The 19,336-nt window shown below is 40.6% G+C and overlaps 1 protein-coding gene and 1 non-coding gene across 2 annotated transcripts in view; both read right to left on the reverse strand.

Annotated features, from left to right (window-relative positions):
• SLC28A3 (solute carrier family 28 member 3) overlaps nt 1–18,905 on the reverse strand; it is a 42,179-nt gene extending 23,274 nt beyond the window's left edge. The window contains exons 1-5 of the mRNA XM_035024481.1: nt 18,703–18,905; nt 18,273–18,346; nt 13,853–13,923; nt 10,440–10,535; nt 1,285–1,367 (exon numbers count right to left, since the gene is read on the reverse strand). Of these exons, the coding sequence (XP_034880372.1) occupies nt 1,285–1,367; nt 10,440–10,535; nt 13,853–13,923; nt 18,273–18,346; nt 18,703–18,905 (527 nt within the window). The remainder of the gene's footprint in view (nt 1–1,284; nt 1,368–10,439; nt 10,536–13,852; nt 13,924–18,272; nt 18,347–18,702) is intronic.
• LOC118023384 lies at nt 9,091–9,197 on the reverse strand. The gene has a single exon (XR_004682791.1). It is a non-coding gene; the product is annotated as a U6 spliceosomal RNA (small nuclear RNA).
• Nucleotides 18,906–19,336: the final 431 nt, after the last annotated feature.

The following is a 19,336-nucleotide window of genomic DNA, read 5'->3' on the forward strand; positions in this document are numbered from 1 at the left end:
AATAGGATGTATGAGAGCATATCACACATAGTAATGATGAGTCTTACTTCATGAAAACTTTGATGTTATGTATGTTAGTGAATTAGAAATACTGATCCAGAAGATATGGAGGAAATAAAAGTTCAGTAAAGACTAAGTTTTCATGGTTGAATTTAGGAAAGGTTGATGATCCATCATCTTCAATTTCTGATAGTGTTTCAAAGTGGCAGAGGTGGAGGGCAACATTGAATTGAGCACATTCATGTACTTTAGGTTGGATTCATCAGATTCTTTAATTGCACAGAACGTATGTGGTCCAAGACAGCAATCTCACACTGCATAAAGTAAAGTAGCTTGAAATAGAGGCTTCAGCCACTTGGTTATCTTGACTAGACCACTTCTGTCCTCCTGGTGATTGCTTCTATCCCATTAACATTAGGGGGAACCTGAGTACCTTTGCCCACCCAAGAGAATTTCTCAGCCTCTGGGGTCAGAGATCCATAAAGTAAAATGAAAGATGGAACTCAGGTTTCTGAGGTAGTAAATATTTTGTAAATATTACAGGTTTCTGAGGTAGTAAATATTTTGGATGGTGACAAGAGCTTTTAATCCTAATTCTCACCAACTCCAGAGATACCTTCTGATGCATAAAAACAAAGTTCCTCAGAGACATAGAAATTTAAATAAAATTTAAATGGGCATTCAGAAACTTGACAAATACTTGAGTGTTATGACAAACCAGACAATCTTGGACTAGGAATCAGAAGCTGAAATTGTTAAGTTAGCTTTGTTCCTTGCTAGCTGACTAACCTTGGGTAGGTCACTTCTCTGAGCTTCATTTTCCTGGTCCAAAAAATAAAGAAAACAGTTTGCCTCTCTTACCTCATGGGGCAATAAGGAGTTGGAATACCTTCAGGATACTACAACGTAAGAGCAAGTTTGTTGGAACTTAATGTGGATTGGGTTTTGAGAAATCAATTGCTTATTGATTGACATTGAGAAGATGAATTAACTACTTTTGCATGGACTGGAGCAATTAGTTGGTAATTTATGCCTTTAATTAGAAGACTGTCCTGGATATTGGGTTCCCAAGATATCAGCAGTTTGAATTTACCACAGTGATTATCATAGAGCATTAATTTTTCTGAAAATGGTGTTGGGTGGGTAGTAGGGAAGGGGGATTGGTGGTAGTGGTGGTAATAGATAATAAATAATAATAAATGTTTAAAATTAGATGAGGATAAAACAAAGTGGCAAAACCAAATAGGGGGTCAGTATGGTTACTTCTCTGGTTTAAACCCGTACCCTTTTTGATGTGTCTCTGGATCATCCTCCTCATCTTCTTTGTTTCTTAAAGAATCCTGCTCAATGGTGACTTGCTCTTCATCCTGGAAATCAAACGTTGCAGCAGAGATGGAATAATGAGAATCCAGGGCATAATGGACCCTCATCTCTTTTGCTCAGAATTTTGGCAAAGGACTGACAAAAGCTCTTTTAAAATTATTATGCAAGAAGATAGCTCCTATTATCTACTTCTGCAGACATTTTCCCCTTTATCACAAAAAATCCAGATCACACTTCTCTCTCCTTTTTCTTCCAAAGGAGCTTTTGGGGTTTCCTCTTTTTCTTTAGGGAATAGGCTTATATCTCTACTTTTTGCTCCTGTCTCTACTGCAGTCATTCAACCCCTGCTCTGTTTTCAGGCATGAGCTAAATGAACTTAATATCAGAGGCTGCATAAATCTCCTTTTTTTAGCATTTTAATATTTTATTAACATATAATGTATTATTTGTTTCAGGGGTACAGGTCTGTGATTCGTCAGTCTTACACAATTCACAGCACTCACCATAGCACATACCCTCCCCAGTGTCCATCACCTAGCTACCCCATCCCTCCCACCCCCCTCCACTCCAGCAACCCTCAGTTTGTTTCCTGAGATTGAGAATCTCTTATGGTTTGTCTTCCTCTCTGGTTTCATCTTGTTTCCTTTTTCTCTCCCTTCCCCTATGATCCTGTCTTGTTTCTCCAATTCCTCCTATCAGTGAGATCATACGATAATTGTCTTTCTCTGATTGATGTATTTAGCTTATCATAATACCCTCTAATTCCATCCACATTATTGCAAATGGCAAGATTTCGGGTTTTTTTGATGGCTGCATAATATTCCATTGTGTGTGAGTGTGTGTGTGTGTGTGTGTGTATCACATCTTCTTTATTCATTCGTCTGTTGATGGACATCTGGGCTCTTTCCATAGTTAGGCTATTGTGGACATTTCTGCTATAAACATCGGGGTGCATGTACCCCTTCAGATCATTACATTTGTATCTTTGGGGTAAATACCCAGTAGTGCAATTGCTGGTCATAGGGTAGCTCCATTTTCAACTTTTTGAGGAACCTCCATACTGTTTTCCAGAGTGGCTGCACCAGCTTGCATTCCCACCAACAGTGTAGGAGGGTTCCCCTTTCTCCACATCCCACCAACATCTGTCGTTTCCTGACTTGTTAATTTTAGCCATTCTGACTGGTGTGAGGGGGTATTTCATTGAGGTTTTGATTTGGGTTTCCCTGATGCCAAGTGATGTTGAGCACTTTTTCATGTGTCTGTTGGCCATTTAGATATCTTCTTTGCAGAAATGTCTGTTCATGTCTTCTGCCCGTTTCTTGATTGGATCATTTGTTCTTTGGGTGTTGAGTTTAAGACGTTCTTTACAGATTTTGGATACTGGCCCTTTATCTGATATGTCATTTGCAAATATCTTCTCCCATTCTTTCGGTTGTCTTTTGGTTTTGTTGGCTGTTTCCTTTGCTGTGCAAAAGCTTTTTATCTTGATGAAGTCCCAATAGTTCATTTTTGCTCTTGCTTCCCTTGCCTTTGATGATGTGTCTAGGAAGAAGTTGCTGCAACTGAGGTCGAAGAGGTTGCTGCCTGTGTTCTCCTCAAGAATTTTGATGGACTCCTGTCTCACATTGAGGTCTTTCAACCATTTGGAGTCTATTTTTGTGTGTGGTGTAAGGAAATGGTCCAGTTTCATTCTTCTGCATGTGGCTGTCCAATTTTCCCAACACCATTTGTTGAAGAAACTGTCTTTTTTCCATTGGACATTCTTTCCTGCTTTGTCAAAGATTCGTTGACCATAGAGTTGAGGGTCCATTTCTGGGCTCTCTATTCTGTTCCATTGATCTATGTGTCTGTTTTTGTGCCAGTACCATACTGTCTTGATGATGACAGCTTTGTAATAGAGCTGGAAGTCCAGAATTGTGATGCCGCCAGCTTTGCTTTTCTTTTTCAACATTCCTCTGGCTATTCGGAGTCTTTTCTGGTTCCATACAAATTTTAGGTTTATTTGTTCCATTTCTTTGAAAAAAGTGGATAGTATTTTGATAGAGATTGCATTAAATGTGTAGATTGCTCTAGGTAGCATAGACATTTTCACAATATTTGTTCTTCCAATCATTGAGCATGGAACGTTTTTCCATTTCTTTGTGACTTCCTCAATTTCTTTCATGAGTATTTTATAGTTTTCTGAGTACAGATCCTTTGCCTCTTTGGTTAGATTTATTCCTCGATATCTTACGGTTTGAGTGCAATTGTAAATGGGATCGACTCCTTAATTTCTCTTTCTTCTGTCTTGTTGGTGTATAGAAGTGCCACTGATTTCTGTGGGTTGGTTTTATATCCTGCCACATTACTGAATTCCTGTATGAGTTCTAGCAGTTTTGGGGTGGAGTCTTTTGGGTTTTCCACATAAAGTATCATATCATCTGCAAAGAGTGAGAGTTTGACTTCTTCCTTGCCAATTCCAGTGCCTTTTATTTCTTTTTGTTGTCTGATTGCTGTGGCTAGGACTTCTAATACTATGTTGAATAGCAGTGGTGATAGTGGACATCCCTGCCGCGTTCCTGACCTTAGGGGGAAAGCTCTCAGTTTTTCCCCATTGAGAATGGATACTCGCTGTGGGTTTTCATGGATGACTTTTATGATATTGAGGTGTGTACCCTCTATCCCTGTACTCTGAAGAGTTTTGATCAAGAAAGGATGTTGTACTTTGTCAAATGCTTTTTCTGCATCTATTGAGAGGATCATATGATTCTTGTTCTTTCTTTTATTAATATATTGTATCACATTGATTGATTTGCAGTTGTTGAACCAACCTTGCAGCCCAGGAATAAATCCCACTTGGTCGTGGTGAATAATCCTTTTAATGTACTGTTGGATCCTATTGGCTAGTATTTTGGTGAGAATTTTTGCATCCATGTTCATCAGGGATATTGGTCCGTAATTCTCCTTTTTGATGGGGTCTTTGTCTGGTTTTGGGATCAGGTAATGCTGGCCTCATAAAATGAGTTTGGAAGTTTGCCTTCCATTTCTATTTCTTGGAACTGTTTCAGAAAAATAGGTATTAATTCTTCTTGAAATGTTTGGTAGAATTCCCCTGGGAAGCCATCTGGCCCTGGGCTCTTGTTTGTTGGGAGATTTTTGAGGACTGCTTCAATTTCCTAAGTGGTTATGGGTCTGTTCAGGTTTTCTATTTCTTCCTGGTTCAGTTTTGGTAGTTTATATGTCTCTAGGAATGCCTCCATTTCTTCCAGGTTATCGAATTTGCTGGCATAGAGTTGCTCATAATATGTTCTTATAATTGTTTGTATTTCTTTGGTTTGGTTGTGATTTCTCCTCTTTCATTCATGGTTTCGTTGATTTGGGTCCTTTCTCTTTTCTTTTTGATAAGTCTGGCCAGGGGTTTATCAATCTTGTTAATTCTTTCAAAGAACCAGCTCCTCATTTTGTTGATCTGTTCTACTGTTCTTTTGGTTTCTATTTCATTGATTTCTGCTCTGATCTTTATTATTTCTCTTCTCCTGCTGGGTTTAGGCATCTATTCTTCTCTGGACAAAATGACAAAACGGAAAAACTCACCTCAAAAAAAAGAACAAGAGGCAGTACTGACTGCCAGGGACCCAATCAATATGGACATTAGTAAGATGTCAGAACTAGAGTAGAAAATGACGATTATAGGGTGCCTGGGTGGCTCAGTCAGTTAAGCGTCTTGCCTTCAGCTCAGGTCATGATCCCAGAGTCCTAGGATCGAGTCCCTCTTTGGGCTCCTTGCTCACTGGGGAGCCTGCTTCTCCGTCTGCCTCTGCTCCTGTTTACTCTCTCTCTCTCTCTCTCAAATAAATAAATAAATAAATAAATAAATAAATAAACAAAATGACGATTATAAAAATACTAACTGGGCTTGAAAAAAGCATAGAAGATCCTAGAGAATCCGTTTCTGGAGAAATAAAAGAACTAAACTCTAACCAAGTCAAAATAAAAAAGGCTATTAATGAGGTGCAATTAAAAAAATGGAGCTCTAACTGCTAGGATAAATGAGGCAGAAGAGAGAATTAGTGACATAGAAGACCAAATGATGGAGAATAAAGAAGCTGAGAAAAAGAGAGATAAACAACTACTGGATCACAAGGGGAGAATTCGAGAGATAAGTGGTACTGTAAGATGAAACAATATTAGAATAATTGGGGCCCCAGATGAAAAAGAAAGAGAGAGAGGGGAAGAAGGCATATTGGAGCAAATTATAGTGGAGAACTTCCCTAATTTGGGGAAGGAAACACGCATCAAAATCCAGGAGGCACAGAGAACTCCCCTCAAAATCAGTAAAAATAGGTCAACACCCCGACATCTAATAGTAAAACAAGTCTCAGAGAAAAAGAGAAAATCCTGAAAGCAGCTTGGGACAAGAGATCTGTAACCTACAATGGTGGAAACATTAGATGGGCAGCAGACCTATCCACAGAGACCTGACAGGCCAGAAAGGACTGGCATGATATATTCAGAGCACTAAATGAGAAAAATATGCAGCCAAGAATACTCTATCCAGCTAGGCTGTCATTGAAAATAGAAGGAGAGATAAAAAGCTTCCAGGAGAAACAAAAACTAAACGAATTTGCAAATACCAAACCAGCCCTACAAGAAATATTGAAAGGGGTCCTCTAAGCAAAGAGAGAGCCTAAAAGTAACATAGACCAGAAAGGAACAGAGACAATATACAGTAACAGTCACCTTACAGGCAATACAGTAGCACTAAATTCCTATCTTTCAATAGTTACCCTGAATGTAAATGGGCTAAATGCCCCAATCAAAAGATATAGGGTATCAGACTGAATAAAAAAACAAGACCCACCGATATGCTGTCTGCAAGAGACTAATTTTAGACCCAAAGACACCTCCAGATTTAACGTGAGGGGGTGGAAAGCCATTTATCATGCTAATAGATATCAAAAGAAAGCTGGAGTGGCAATCCTTATATCAGACAAATTAGATTTTAAACTAAACACTATAATAAGAGATGAGGAAGGACACTATATCCTACTTAAAGAGTCTATCCAACAAGAAGATCTAACAATTTTATATATCTATGCCCCTAACATGGGAGCAGCCAATTATATAAGCCAATTAATAACAAAAGCAAAGAAACACATTGACAACAATACAATAATAGTAGGGGACTTTAACACCCCCCTCACTGAAATGGGCAGATCATCTAAGCAAAAGATCAACAAGGAAATAAAAACTTTAAATGACACACTGGACCAAATGGACTTCACAGATATATTCAGAACATTCCATCCCAAAGCAACAGAATACACATTCTTCTCTAGTGCCCATGGAACATTCTCCAGACTCGATCACATCCTAGGTCATAAATCAGGTCTCAACTGGTACCAAAAGATTGGGATCATTCCCTGCCTATTTTCGGACCACAATGCTTTGAAACTAGAACTCAGTCACGAGGAAAGTCAGAAAGAACTCAAATACATGGACGCTAAAGAGTATCCCAATAAGGAATGAATGGGTCAACCAGGAAATTAAAGAAGAATTAAAAAAATTCATGGAAACCAATGAAAATGAAAACAACTTCAAAATCTTCAGGATGCAGCAAAGGTGGTCCTAAGAGGAAAGTATATAGCAATACAAGCCTTTCTTAAGAAACAAGAAAGGTCTCAAATACACAACCTAACCCTACACCTAAATCTTTTATATTCTGCCAGCCCTGGAGACCAAGGCTGGTTTATTTTCCTGGCAGCCCAAGGCTTGGTCTGCAGATGTGAGCACGAGCCCAGTATCTTCAAGAGCTGATAAGCTTTCCCTTGGGAACTAGGGTCCTTCTATCAGTGGGCTAAAGTTTGGATGTATTTCCCTTTCTCAGTGAACCCTTGCTCTATTTAATGGAGTGAAGTATATTCCTGGGCTATCTTTCTATGTGCAACTCAAACTTTTAAATATCCACGACCCATTCTGTTCTCAGGATAGCATAGAGGATTTCCTGCCTCCATTTTGCAATAATGTTTCAAATAGGTCCAGCTATTGTAAGCATGGCAAGGGAGGGTGGCAAGGAAGTATGCAGACGTGGAGCAGTTTTGAACGTGCTCTAAGAGGGATAATGCCATATCTCAGCTTTTATTTTCTGTCATATCCCAGGTAGCCAGTGATTCTTTGTACTTTGCGAGAACTCAGAAATAAGTCATAAGTGGGGCACCTGGGTAGCTCAGTCTGTTAAGTGTCTGACTCTTAATTTTGGCTCAGGTCGTGAGACTGACCCCTGCATCGGGCTCTGCACTGGGCATGGAGCCTGCTTAAGATTCTCTCTCTCCCTTTAGCCACCCCCACTCTCTAAAAATAATAATAAAATAAAATAAGTCATAAGCATGTCTCCGAGCTGAAAGGATTCTCAAAGATCATATAGTCCTTTGATGCCAAATTCCATTATATGTTTCATTTAGACTACCTTCATTTTCTGGGCTGGATCCAAGGAATTAGGAAGGTGGAGGGTAATAGAAAAAGAGGCCAGTGGAGTCCAAGCTGCAGCTGTTGAGGACAGGGGTATACAGGAGCCTTATTCATTTCATTCCCATCTAACACCTAGCTTAGCCAATATGTTAAAGTTTGACAAATATTTGATTTAAATAATCATAATTATTATTTTCTTACAGTGAAATTTGAAGTTACCTACTGCCCATGAAATGTCTCACATTAACTGTTCTTTTTTTCCCCCCAAACAGTTCCCATCTTTATTTATTTGTTTGTTTTTACCTATCAGATTGGTACACTTTTTTCTTTAAAAAATTTTAATTTTAATAAAATTAACATACAGTTTTATATTAATTTCAGGTGTACAATATAGTCTTCGACAATTCTCTACATGACTCAGTGCTCATCATATGAGTGTGCTCTTAATCCCCTTCCCCTAGTTCACCCCCCGCATCCACCTCCCCTCTGGTAACCAACTCTCTCTAGTTAAGTCTGTTTTTTGGTTTATCTCTTTTCTTCTTTGTTCATTTGTTTTGTTTCTTAAATTCCACATATCAGTGAGATCATATAGTATTTGTCTTTCTCCGACTGACTTATTCCAGTTGGCATTATACTCTCTAGATCCATCCATGTTGTTACAAATTGCAAGATTTCATTCTTTTTTATAGCCCAATAATATTCATATATATATATATCACCTCTTCTTTATCCATTCATCTATCGATGGATACTTGGGCTGCTTCCACAGTTTGGCTATTGTAGATAATGCTGCAATAAACATAAGGGTGCATGTATCCCTATGTATTCTTTGGGTAAATACCCAGTGGTGCAATTACAGGATCACAGGGTAGTTCTATTTTTAAAGTTTTGAGGAACCTCCATATTCTTTTCCACAGTGGCTGCACCAGTTTGCATTCCCACCAACAGTGCACGAGGGTTCCTTTATCTCCCCATCTTCTTTAAAATTTTAATTAATTATTAATTAATTAATTTACTTATTTATTTATTTAGTTCAGTTAGCCAGCATATAGCACATCATTAGTTTTTGATGTAGTGTTCAACGATTCATTATTTCTCCCCATCTTTGCCAACACTTGTCATTTCTTGTGTTTTTGATTTTAGCCATTCTGACAGGTATGCAGTAATATTTCATTGTGGTTTTGATTTGCATTTCCCTGATGCTGAGTGATGTTGAGCATCTTTTCATGGGTCTGTTGGCCATCTGGATGTCTTCTTTGAAGAAATGTCTATTCATGTCTTCTGCCCATTTTTTAACTGGCTTATGGTTTTTTTGGTGTTAAAAATATGGAATGCTTCACAAATAGGCATGTCATCCTTGTCCAGGGGCCATGCTAATCTTCTTTCTGTCATTCCAGTTTTAGTATATGTGCTGCCAAAGTGAGTACCTGTCTCCATCTTTAAACAAACCAAAACCGACAATAACAACAACAAAATCTTCTTGACCCCATAGTCATGGGACATCTACCCACCCTCCTTCCCTTCACAGCCAAACCACTTGAAAGAATTGCCTTTACTTTTAGCGACCCTCACATCCTACTCACTCAGACTTCTACTGAGATGACTGCTGCCAAGGTCATCCAAGGACCATTGTTGCCAAATCCAGTGGCTCCTCCTTGCTCTTTATATTCTTATTTATAACAGTAAAGTATTTAATTTTTTTTGTTTTGATTGTTTTTTTAAACAATAAAAAAAAAAGACTTCATTTTTTAAAGAGCAGTTTCAGGTTCCCAGCAAAACTGAGGGGAAAGTAGAAATTTCCCGTGTACCTGCTGCCCCTGCTTATGCGTAGCTTCTCCCGTTAGCACCATCTTCTACCAGAGTGGTACATTTGTTGCAATTGATGAATGTACATGGCCCATGACATGGGCACGTGGGTGTATATTTGCCTTAAAAGGCCATATTTTAAGATGTTAGGCACTGATTTTTTTCTGAAATTATATAGGTAATTTTTTTTTTATCTTCCAAAGTTTGCTACAATAATTTCCCACATTTTCTACTTCAAACAAGTTATTCTTTTTATCATGAGAATAACTCCCTCCAATAAATGGCTTGATAGTCGGCACCCAGAATTACCAAAAAAAAAAAAAAAAGGATGGTCTACATGGATAATCTGCTGAATTTTTAGCAGCAGAAGGCTTTCTTCAAATGAGCTCCTACCCAGAATTAAATATATATATATAAAAAAATATAAGTGGCCTTGTGACAGAGTGCCTCAGTCTGCTATAAACTTAGGTGTCCCTAGGGAACCCTAGGGCATGATGGACAGTTTTAGAACCATATCTTAGAACCTTCCTCATCTGCCTCACTTGCTTTAAAATTGAGATGCTTTGGTTTAAGCCAGTGCTTTTTGCTTTAGGATGGAGCCTGGAATCTGTACTAGTGAAGTGTCCAGAGTAAGCCCACATACTCTCCCCAGCAGAAAACTCTGGGGACAGGTGTATCAACACAAGATCTCTTTGTTTGAGCATGTGTGTTTTCTTCATGACTCTGCCTTACACATCCTAATTACCATTTAATTCATTCCTCTGAGTGCCAGCTGAGCGCCCACTTTCTGTCCCCACAGCTCTCAGTCCCTGTTGCACAGCGGTTACCATGGTAATAAATTCACTCAACCATCACTGGAGTACCTGCTTGGCGGTTTTGTGTTCTCTGTTCTGCGCAACTCTACACCTTAGCGAGTTGTTTCCAGATGTGTTCTGGCTTTCATCAAAGTCCTCTTCGTTCTAAGAAAAAAGTACAGATTGCAAAAATACAATTTCAGAACCAAAAAACCCAAATGTTATTTCAAGAAACAGGACCTAGAAGACTTTTGAGGGATGGGGTGGCAAAGATGAGGTGTTCAGATGCGTCAGCTGAATAAAGAAAGAACCAGTGAATCTTGGGCTCAGAAGGAGACAGACGATTTCTGTTTTGCTCTGCTCTGATAGAGGGAATGGTGTGGTCCAACCTGAGAAAGAGAAAGAGGAGGACCAGGCGCCCCCATCTAAGTCATGTGACTTTATAATAAGCAGAGTTGAGACTAGGGTGTGTCACATAACACAGGCTTCCAATGTATAAAATAAAGCGAAATGTAGGCCAGATAGTTTTCTTCTTAGATGTTGGATTTTGAGATGCTAAAATGTGTTTTGTTTAGTTTAAAGCAACCTCTGGTAGTAATGAGAATAAGAAAAATGCCTTCTTTTGTCAGGCTGTGGTGATTTTACTTTAAGGAAGTGAGTAAGCTGTGTTCTTGGAGGAATGTCCTCGCCCCAAGCGGCTGTTCTGAGATGTGACAGACACCTGGCTCATTTCTCTTTTACCTTTTGGGGTGGGGCGGGCGGGGTCCAGTCTTTCTCCCACCTCATCCCAACTTGCCTTCCTCAGTTACTTCATTCCAAGTAAGGCAACAAGATAGATAAACCGTGTCAGGTAGGTCCCTATAGCTTTTCAGGAAATGTCCTCTGCTAGGCCTGTCGGCTGTGACCTTGTCTTTGAAAGAACAAGTGTATGACTTTGATTTTAACTTTAGATTTCTGACTGGCCCCAAGGAGCTATAAAAGAATGACAGTTCTGACCTAGGTTGCATTTTCTTTTCTTTTCTTTCTTTTTTTTTTATGATTTTATTTATTTGTTTGAGAGAGAGAAAGAGAGAGTACAAGCAGGGGGAGGGGCAGAGGGAGAAGGAGAAGCAGACTCCCCGCTGAGCAGGGAGCCGGATGTGGGGCTCGATCCCAGGACCCTAGGATCACGACCTGAGCCGAAGGCAGACGCTCAACCGACTGAGCCACCCAGGCGTCCCGGTTGCATTTTCTATCTATCGAAACACGAGAGCGTATAAAGCATGAATAAAATCTAACTTCTAGCACACGCATGATTTATGCATGAAAGCCTTGTTGCCATACTGACCTTTTGGTTACGGCTGTATATCTTACTTTAGCACAGTCCTCCACACGTAGGAGATGCTAACAATTCTTTGTTGGATGAATGAACCACGGTGATTTTAATGTTGCATTAATGGGTGTGGCCATGCGGTACATCTGAGTATTTGGTAACAAATACAGTAGGGGGCGCTGTATACAGTATGGAAAGATGACAAAAGTGTTGCTAATTGCAGAAGCTGGCTGGTGGCCACTTAGGGACTCATTTTACGAATCTCGCTTTCGCGGACGCTGAAAATTTCCTTAACAAAAAGTTAAAAATAAAACTCAGCATGAGTTGGTGGAAATACAAGACACAGGTAAATGAGGGGGCTGGTCTTCGGGTTCCCTAATTACATGTGTGATGCTGGGTAGGTCACATCTCAGCCCCAGTCTACCCATCTATACCACAGTTTCGATTGCGTGTTCTTGTGATCTCTTCCAGAATCCTGACATTTTCTCGTTCCAGGAGGAGCGACCCAACCTTCCTGGTAATTCCTGCTAATTCTTGATTATTCCTGCCACCTGGTGGCAGAATCTGAAACTTATGGAGCACAAGGAAGGGGCCTGCCTTTTCCAAGTTCATGCAAGAGGAAGGGATATGTGTGTGTGTGTGTGTGTGTGTTTGGGGGTGGGGTAAAGTAGGCGGAAGTGGTGACAAAGGCACTTCTGGATGTATTTTGTAACATGTAATGGGATTATTTTACCCCTAGTAGAGTGTACACCTTGGCTTTTTTTTTTTAAAGATTTTATTTATTTATTTGACAGAGAGAGACATAGCGAGAGAGGGAACACAAGCAGGGGGAGTGGGAGAGGGAGAAGCAGGCTCCCCGCTGAGCAGGGAGCCCCACGTGGGACTCGATCCCAGGACTCTGGGATCATGACCTGAGCCGAAGGCAGACACTTAACGACTGAGCCACCCAGGCGCCCCTCACACCTTGGCTTTTTAACATGTTCAGGAAGAACAATGTTTCCTATCCGAGGATTTTCCAACAGGAATAATGGGGGTATTGTGGGTGTTGACTGGTGCTGGAAAAATAACCCTTGAGACATTGCTTGGCTTTGTTTTATCGCTTCTTTTCAAATTGGAGTCCTAGGGCCTGAATGGGTGGTCCATAATTACTCCTTAACTCCTTGTTTCTTTACATCTACTTAGCAATTCAGATTAAGTAGATACATTAGTACAGATGACTACATACCTTAGGACACTGAACTACAACCAATATTGTGTTCTAAATGCAAGCTTGTCACTCCACTGAGTGGGTGACAACGTTGTGGTGTTGTGTATGAGTATTTCTAAGCAGCCACTTAATTTCTCTAGTTAGTGTTATTTGCTGGGTGTACTCAATTCTGGCTTGACATCCTCCGAAGGTCAGATTATTGAGCCTGGAGTCCCTTGTGCCTGGGCTTCGATCCTGCACTTTCCATGCTGCTCAAGCAACTACAGATCTCCAGTGGGTGTTGCAGGGAGTACAGATGAACAGAGGTTTTCTTTCTTTCTTTCTATTAATGTATTCCTTTCATTCAGTTTCTAGACCATACAATTTCTAAAACATAAGAAATTACTGAAACCATTCCCCCCATCTATTTGGGTATTTCCCGTCTATAGAATTATAGCTGAACATATAGCCACCCCCAAAAGAGGCTGCATTTCCACCTCTAACTAGATTCTGGCCAATTGAAATATAAATAGATGTGGTGCCCTGAGTGGGGCAGCTCGGGAATGTCCCTTAAGAGATGGCTGGTGCTCCTTGTTCCTTTCATTTTTCCCTATGTCCTGCTGCCTTGTGTGTGGTTGGTTCCAGCTGGGCCATGAATGCCAGGGTCCCATCCTGGGGATGTCAGAGGGATGAGTTGCAGGGCATCTACTCTGCAAACCTTGAGTAGGTGCTTCCACTCCAGTTCTGTACTACCCACGTCCTGCCTTTTATCTGCTGGAAATAAGCTTCTCCCTTGTTACTTTTGGTTTTTGCTTTTCTTTGCACCTGCATTGATATAATATGTAGTAGTTACAAGACACAGGATTAAACTCTTTAAAGTCCTGCGTTCTCCATTTTGACAGATGAAGAAACTAAGGCAAAGCTAAGTGGATTGCATGACTCAGGTTATACAACCAGAATAACTGGGATGGGACCTGAACTCACTGTCCAACCCAAACTGTACCATGCCTGTAGTGTTTGGACCTTGGGCCAGGACACTTTGGCCTCAAGAATATCTAAAAAGATAGTGGTACACTTTCAGATTAAATTCCCCTTCTATTAAGAAGACCTGATTTGAACTCTATAGATTTTTTTTTTTTTAAAGATTTTGTTTATTTATTTGACAGAGAGAGACACAGCGAGAGAGGGAACACAAGCAGGGGGAGTAGGAGAGGGAGAAGCAGGCCTCCCTGCAGAGCAGGGAGCCCGATGCGGGGCTCGATCCCAGGGTCCCGGACCACGACCTGAGCCGAAGGCAGACGCTTAACGACTGAGCCACCCAGGCGCCCCAAACTCTATAGATATTAAATGACCAGTCAGAATGGCTAGAATAAAAAAGACAAGACATAAGAAGTGTTGGCAAGGATGTGGAGAAAAAGGAACCCTCGTGCACTGTTGGTGGGAATGCAAATTGGTGCAGCCGCTCTGGAAGACAGTATAGAAGTTCCTCAAAAAATTAAAAACAGAACTACCATAGGATCCATAAATTCCACCTCTGGATATTTATCTGAAGAAAACAAAAACTCAAGAAAACACATGCACCTCCATGTTTACTGCAGCATTATTCACAATACCCAAGACATGGAAGCAGCTAAGTGTCCATCAATAGATGAATACATAAAGAAGACGGGGTCTGTATCGATAGCAAATGGAATATCACACAGCCATAAAAAAGGATGAGATCGTGCCATTTGGGACAACATGGATGGACCTAGAGGGTATTATGCTAGTGAAATAAGTCAGGCAGAGAAAGATGAATACTGTATGATTTCATTTATATGTGGAATCAAAAAAACCCCACAAATAAATAAATAAACAAAAAGCAGAATCAGACCCATAAATACAGAGAACAAACTGCCGGTTGCCAGAGGGGAGAGGGTGGGGGGATGGATGAAACAGGTGAAGAGGAGGGGAGACATAGGCTTCCAGTTATGGAATGAATAAGTCACAGGTGAAGGGTACAGCATAGGGTCAATGGTATTATAATAGCATTGTATGGCAACAGATGATAGCTACACTTGTGAGCATAGCATGGTACAGAAACTTGCAGAATCCCTATGTTGTACACCTGAAACTAGTGTAACGGTGTGTATCATTGTGTTACATTGTGTACACTCAAAAAAAAACCCCACCCCAGCCAGATAGTAATGGCAGAGGTGCTGAAAGATTCCTGAAATGCTTATGGCCACTTTTCTTTTCTTTTCTTTTTTTTTTTTTAAAGATTTTATTTATTTATTTGACAGAGAGATACAGCGAGAAAGGGACACAAGCAGGGGTAGAGTCAGAAGGAGAAGCAGGCTTCCTGCTGAGCAGGGAACCCGATGTGGGGCTCGATCCCAGGACCCTGGGACCATGACCTGAGCCGAAGGCAGACGCTTAACGACTGAGCCACCCAGGCGCCCCTGGCCACTTTTCAACTATATCTAGGCTTCGGTCATTTCTCAAACAGGATAGTGGGCCTCCCACCCTACAGACTGGTTTTAAGTAGATGCTCTCCTTTGGTAGCAGGAGTGGGCCCTCCTGCATTTGTGGACAAGTCTTGTCTCCGTGATTAGTCTGGCGCTTTCTCTTGCAACCATGTCTGCTCCGCTAACTTGGTCTCTCCCTCCCACGGTGGCCCTGATTCTACCATGTGGCTTCCATTTCTCAGTTTTTGTGGTTGGGATTTCTCTGCTGCAGACTGTTTCCCTGTGCCGGGGAGCCTTTCTTCAACCTTCTTCACAGAAACTGCTCTGGCCTGGTGTGCTCTGGCTGCATGACTGGCCTTTCCAAGGGGGCATTAACGGGCTTGAGCCTGGGGCGAGAACGGACACCTTCACCCCTGGAGAGACTTTCGTCCTGACCTTTGATGGGACAAAGATGATGTCACTTTATGACAGATGGGAATGGCCCATCAGGCAAATATGATGTCGATAAGGACTCTGAAAAGTCGCTATGAAGATCTTTACCTGGTTCTAGAGCTTGACACTTCACAGCAAGTTTTGTGAAGTGTTTGCTAATCTACCTTGGCTGGAAGGCTTTGTATCACCAGAACAGATTTAGATTGGTGATCATAGTTGTTTATTTTCTTATGTGTGTATGTGTCTATTTGTCTATGTATGTATGTATGTATCCTTCTACCTCTCTATCTTCACATTTCTGTACACCTTTTTTTTTTAAAGATTTTATTTTTTTTTATTAGAGAGAAACAGCATGACAGGGGAGGGGGTCAGAGGGAGAAGCAGGCTCCCCGATGAGCTAGGAGCCCGATGTGGGACTCTATCCCGGGACCCTGGGATCATGACCTGGGCCGAAGGCAGTCGCCTAACCAACTGAACCACCCAGGCGCCCCATTTCGTTACATCTTTAAAGCAGTCTTTTGAGAAACAGTCAGTGGGATATATTCTGAGGAGTGATGCCTGAAAAATTACGATGGATGTCCAAGTCCCAAGGCCTGTGGCAAAAACGGGACTGTGATGTCATTTGGAAAACTTGGAACTGTGTAAATCTGTATCAATCTATATTATACCCCGAGCCTCTAAGCTGAGAAGACAGATTCTCTGTCCCCTGTTCTCTGCTGAATACCATGTGCGTAACACAATGGCAGGCATGGAAGGGCTTGGTAACTGTTTTGCAACGGAAAGATATTCCTGGGGGCTGCTGAGCTCGTTAAGAGTGCAGCTAAAATAGTGTCTGCACAACTGAGGAGAGAGAGAATGGTACAGGACTGCTTTCTCTACTTCTCCAAGAAGGTTACTGTGTGTTCTAACATTCTAAGCCTTAGATGCCTAAATGAGGGTGTCAGAAATATACCTCCATTTTTTTTTAAGCTTCAAGTGATCAGTTTAACCTTTCTGTGTCCATTTCTATGGACATGGAATGGGACAAGATTGGAACAACTGTTTCAAATAGTGGCTTAAAATTCAAAAATGCAACAATTAGATCAAAAGAAGTGGCTCACCATGAATCTTAGAATGACTGCTTTCAGGAATATTGGCAAATTATCTATATTAATTGGTGCTGCATTATGATAAAAGGCTGGGTCCCATGGTCATTTCTGGGTTCATGTCCAGGCTTAATTTCTTGAGGCCGTGTTCACCACTGAATAGGAGCATAGCATTCATTACCTACCTAGTGCCATGTAGAGTAATTGACTTTTGTCAGTTGACGTTTATATTAATTTTATGGTTGAGTTTGCTACTTACTTGCTGGCTTTCAGGCATTTATAGTCACTTTGTTCTCTGTGGTTGAAATTTGGCATGGAAGAGGCAATATCTGTTTGGTGAATCTGATCTTTTCACATTGTTTGGGAACGTCTCCCCCTTTATTTATTTTGTACATTTAAAAGTCTACAAATGTCAAATATTTTAAGGCCATTTTCTCTATAATGTTTCCTCCAAATTGCCTGGGCTTTGCCTCGGAAGGATTGCATTTTCAGAGGCGGTATCCCAGAAGCCTTTGCTCTTTGCCTATTGCGCGTGACCCTCTTGGCTCAGGTGGCCTTCTGCCTCAAGTCTCAGGTTTACGGAATCCTTAATGTAGTTCATGGGCGCTAGGTAGACCGTTCCTCCCTGAGGTGGTTCTGTTTTTCTTATGGGCCTGTGTGGGGTTATGGACTGGGTTAAGGAGGTGAGCTGGCCAGCCTTGGTTCATTATCACACTTCCCTGGCACAATTCTCTGTCACCTCTGAATGCTCTGAAGGGAGCTTAGAATTGGGTGTGAGGAGACAGGACCACAGGACACTGGTAACATTCTCCCCTTGGGATCTTTGTGAGCCAGGGGCAAATGGAAACCCTAAGTACAGGAATGTAAGGAAAGGCACGGTTCTACATCCAGTGAGAGAAATCAGAGGAAGGTTTATAATGATTAGATTTATAAAAATAAATTGAAGCCTGCAAGTACTCATAGAATACGGTTTCCACGATTTTCCTGAGGATTTTAGCTGAATATAGAGGAAGTGAAAAGTGAAGAGGAAGTGAAGTTCACTTCTGTGAGGTGAAAAACAATGGTTGGATGGGTACAGAACAGATTATAAGCATATCAGTTGTTGACCCTAGTGATCTCATGGCCGACTGGGCAAGGCCCAGCATCACATGCGAAGATCATACTCCATATCGCCAGCCCAAGAAGAGGTCAAAATTCAAAATTCAAAGTACAGTTTATACTAAATGCACAATACTTTCACAACATCATCAGATTGAAAGACAGAAGGGAGGAAGAACTTCAGCCAAACAAAAGATTAATGAGAAATTATGGCAAGAGGAATGATAGTATGTTTTGAATCTATTTAATAAATTAAAACCTTAATCCAGGGATTAAGATTCCAGAACAAATTACAAATATTTTAACCCCTGACAATGTAGAAAAGATACTCGGAAAACTTACTTGAAGGAGAAGGGACAGAAAAGGTAGAAGGTAGGATGAGTATGCCAATTTTCTTATCTTTTAATTTCTGGAAGCTGAAAGAGATTATAAGCAGCAGTGTTTAAGAGGGAAAGGTAAATGCTAAAATATATATTCAGCTAAAATCAAGTGGTGAAAGAGAAGGAAAGAAAATAACAGAAGTTAGAAATATATTAATTTTGTGATTACTTATAATCTTAAACTCATTATAAAAGGAACTATTAAAACAAAAAATGTCTTCAGAAGAAACGAAACAAAAATTAAAAAATACGCGAACATGCAGTGAAAAGATTTTTACAAAGCACAACATAAAATATGCTGAGAGGAGCTGAGAACAAATAAACCCATCTGACAGATCAATGGGTTTGACTGAATTAGAGGGAATACCAAACAGACACAACCATACACTCACATCTCCTGCTGTCTTTCAATTTGATGATGTTGTAAAAGTATTGTGCATTTAGTATAAACTGTATTTTGAATTTTGAATTTTGACCTCTTCTTGGGCTGGCGATATGGAGTATGATCTTCGCATGTGATGCTGGGCCTTGTCCAGTCGGCCGTGAGATCACTAGGGTCAACAACTGATATGCTTATAATCTGTTCTGTACCCATCCAACCATTGTTTTTCACTTCACAGTATTCAGTACATTACATGAGCTATTTGACACTTTGTTGTACAATAGGCTTTGTGTTAGATGATTTTGCCCAACTGTAGGCTAATGTAAGTGTCCTGAGCACATTTAAGGTAGGCTAGGCTAAGTTATGATGTTCGGTAGATTAGGTATATGAAATGCATTCTTGACATACGATACTTTCAACTTATGATTGGTTTATTGGGGCATAACCCCATTATAAATTGAGGAGGATCTGTCCTGGAAATGACTCAGTGACTCAGAAAGATAAAACATGCAGTGGTCATGATCTTAACTGACCAAGACTGAATACAGGATTAAAAAAAGCAATTAATGCGTTCCAAAAGAAACAACGGTCAGAGTACAATCTCATGCTCTGACAAGCGTGACTCTCTGTGTACAAATGGCATA

The sequence above is a fragment of the Mirounga leonina genome, unplaced genomic scaffold (assembly GCF_011800145.1).
Source record: "Mirounga leonina isolate KUSES-001 unplaced genomic scaffold, KU_Mleo_1.0 Mir_179, whole genome shotgun sequence".
NCBI lineage: Eukaryota > Metazoa > Chordata > Mammalia > Carnivora > Phocidae > Mirounga > Mirounga leonina.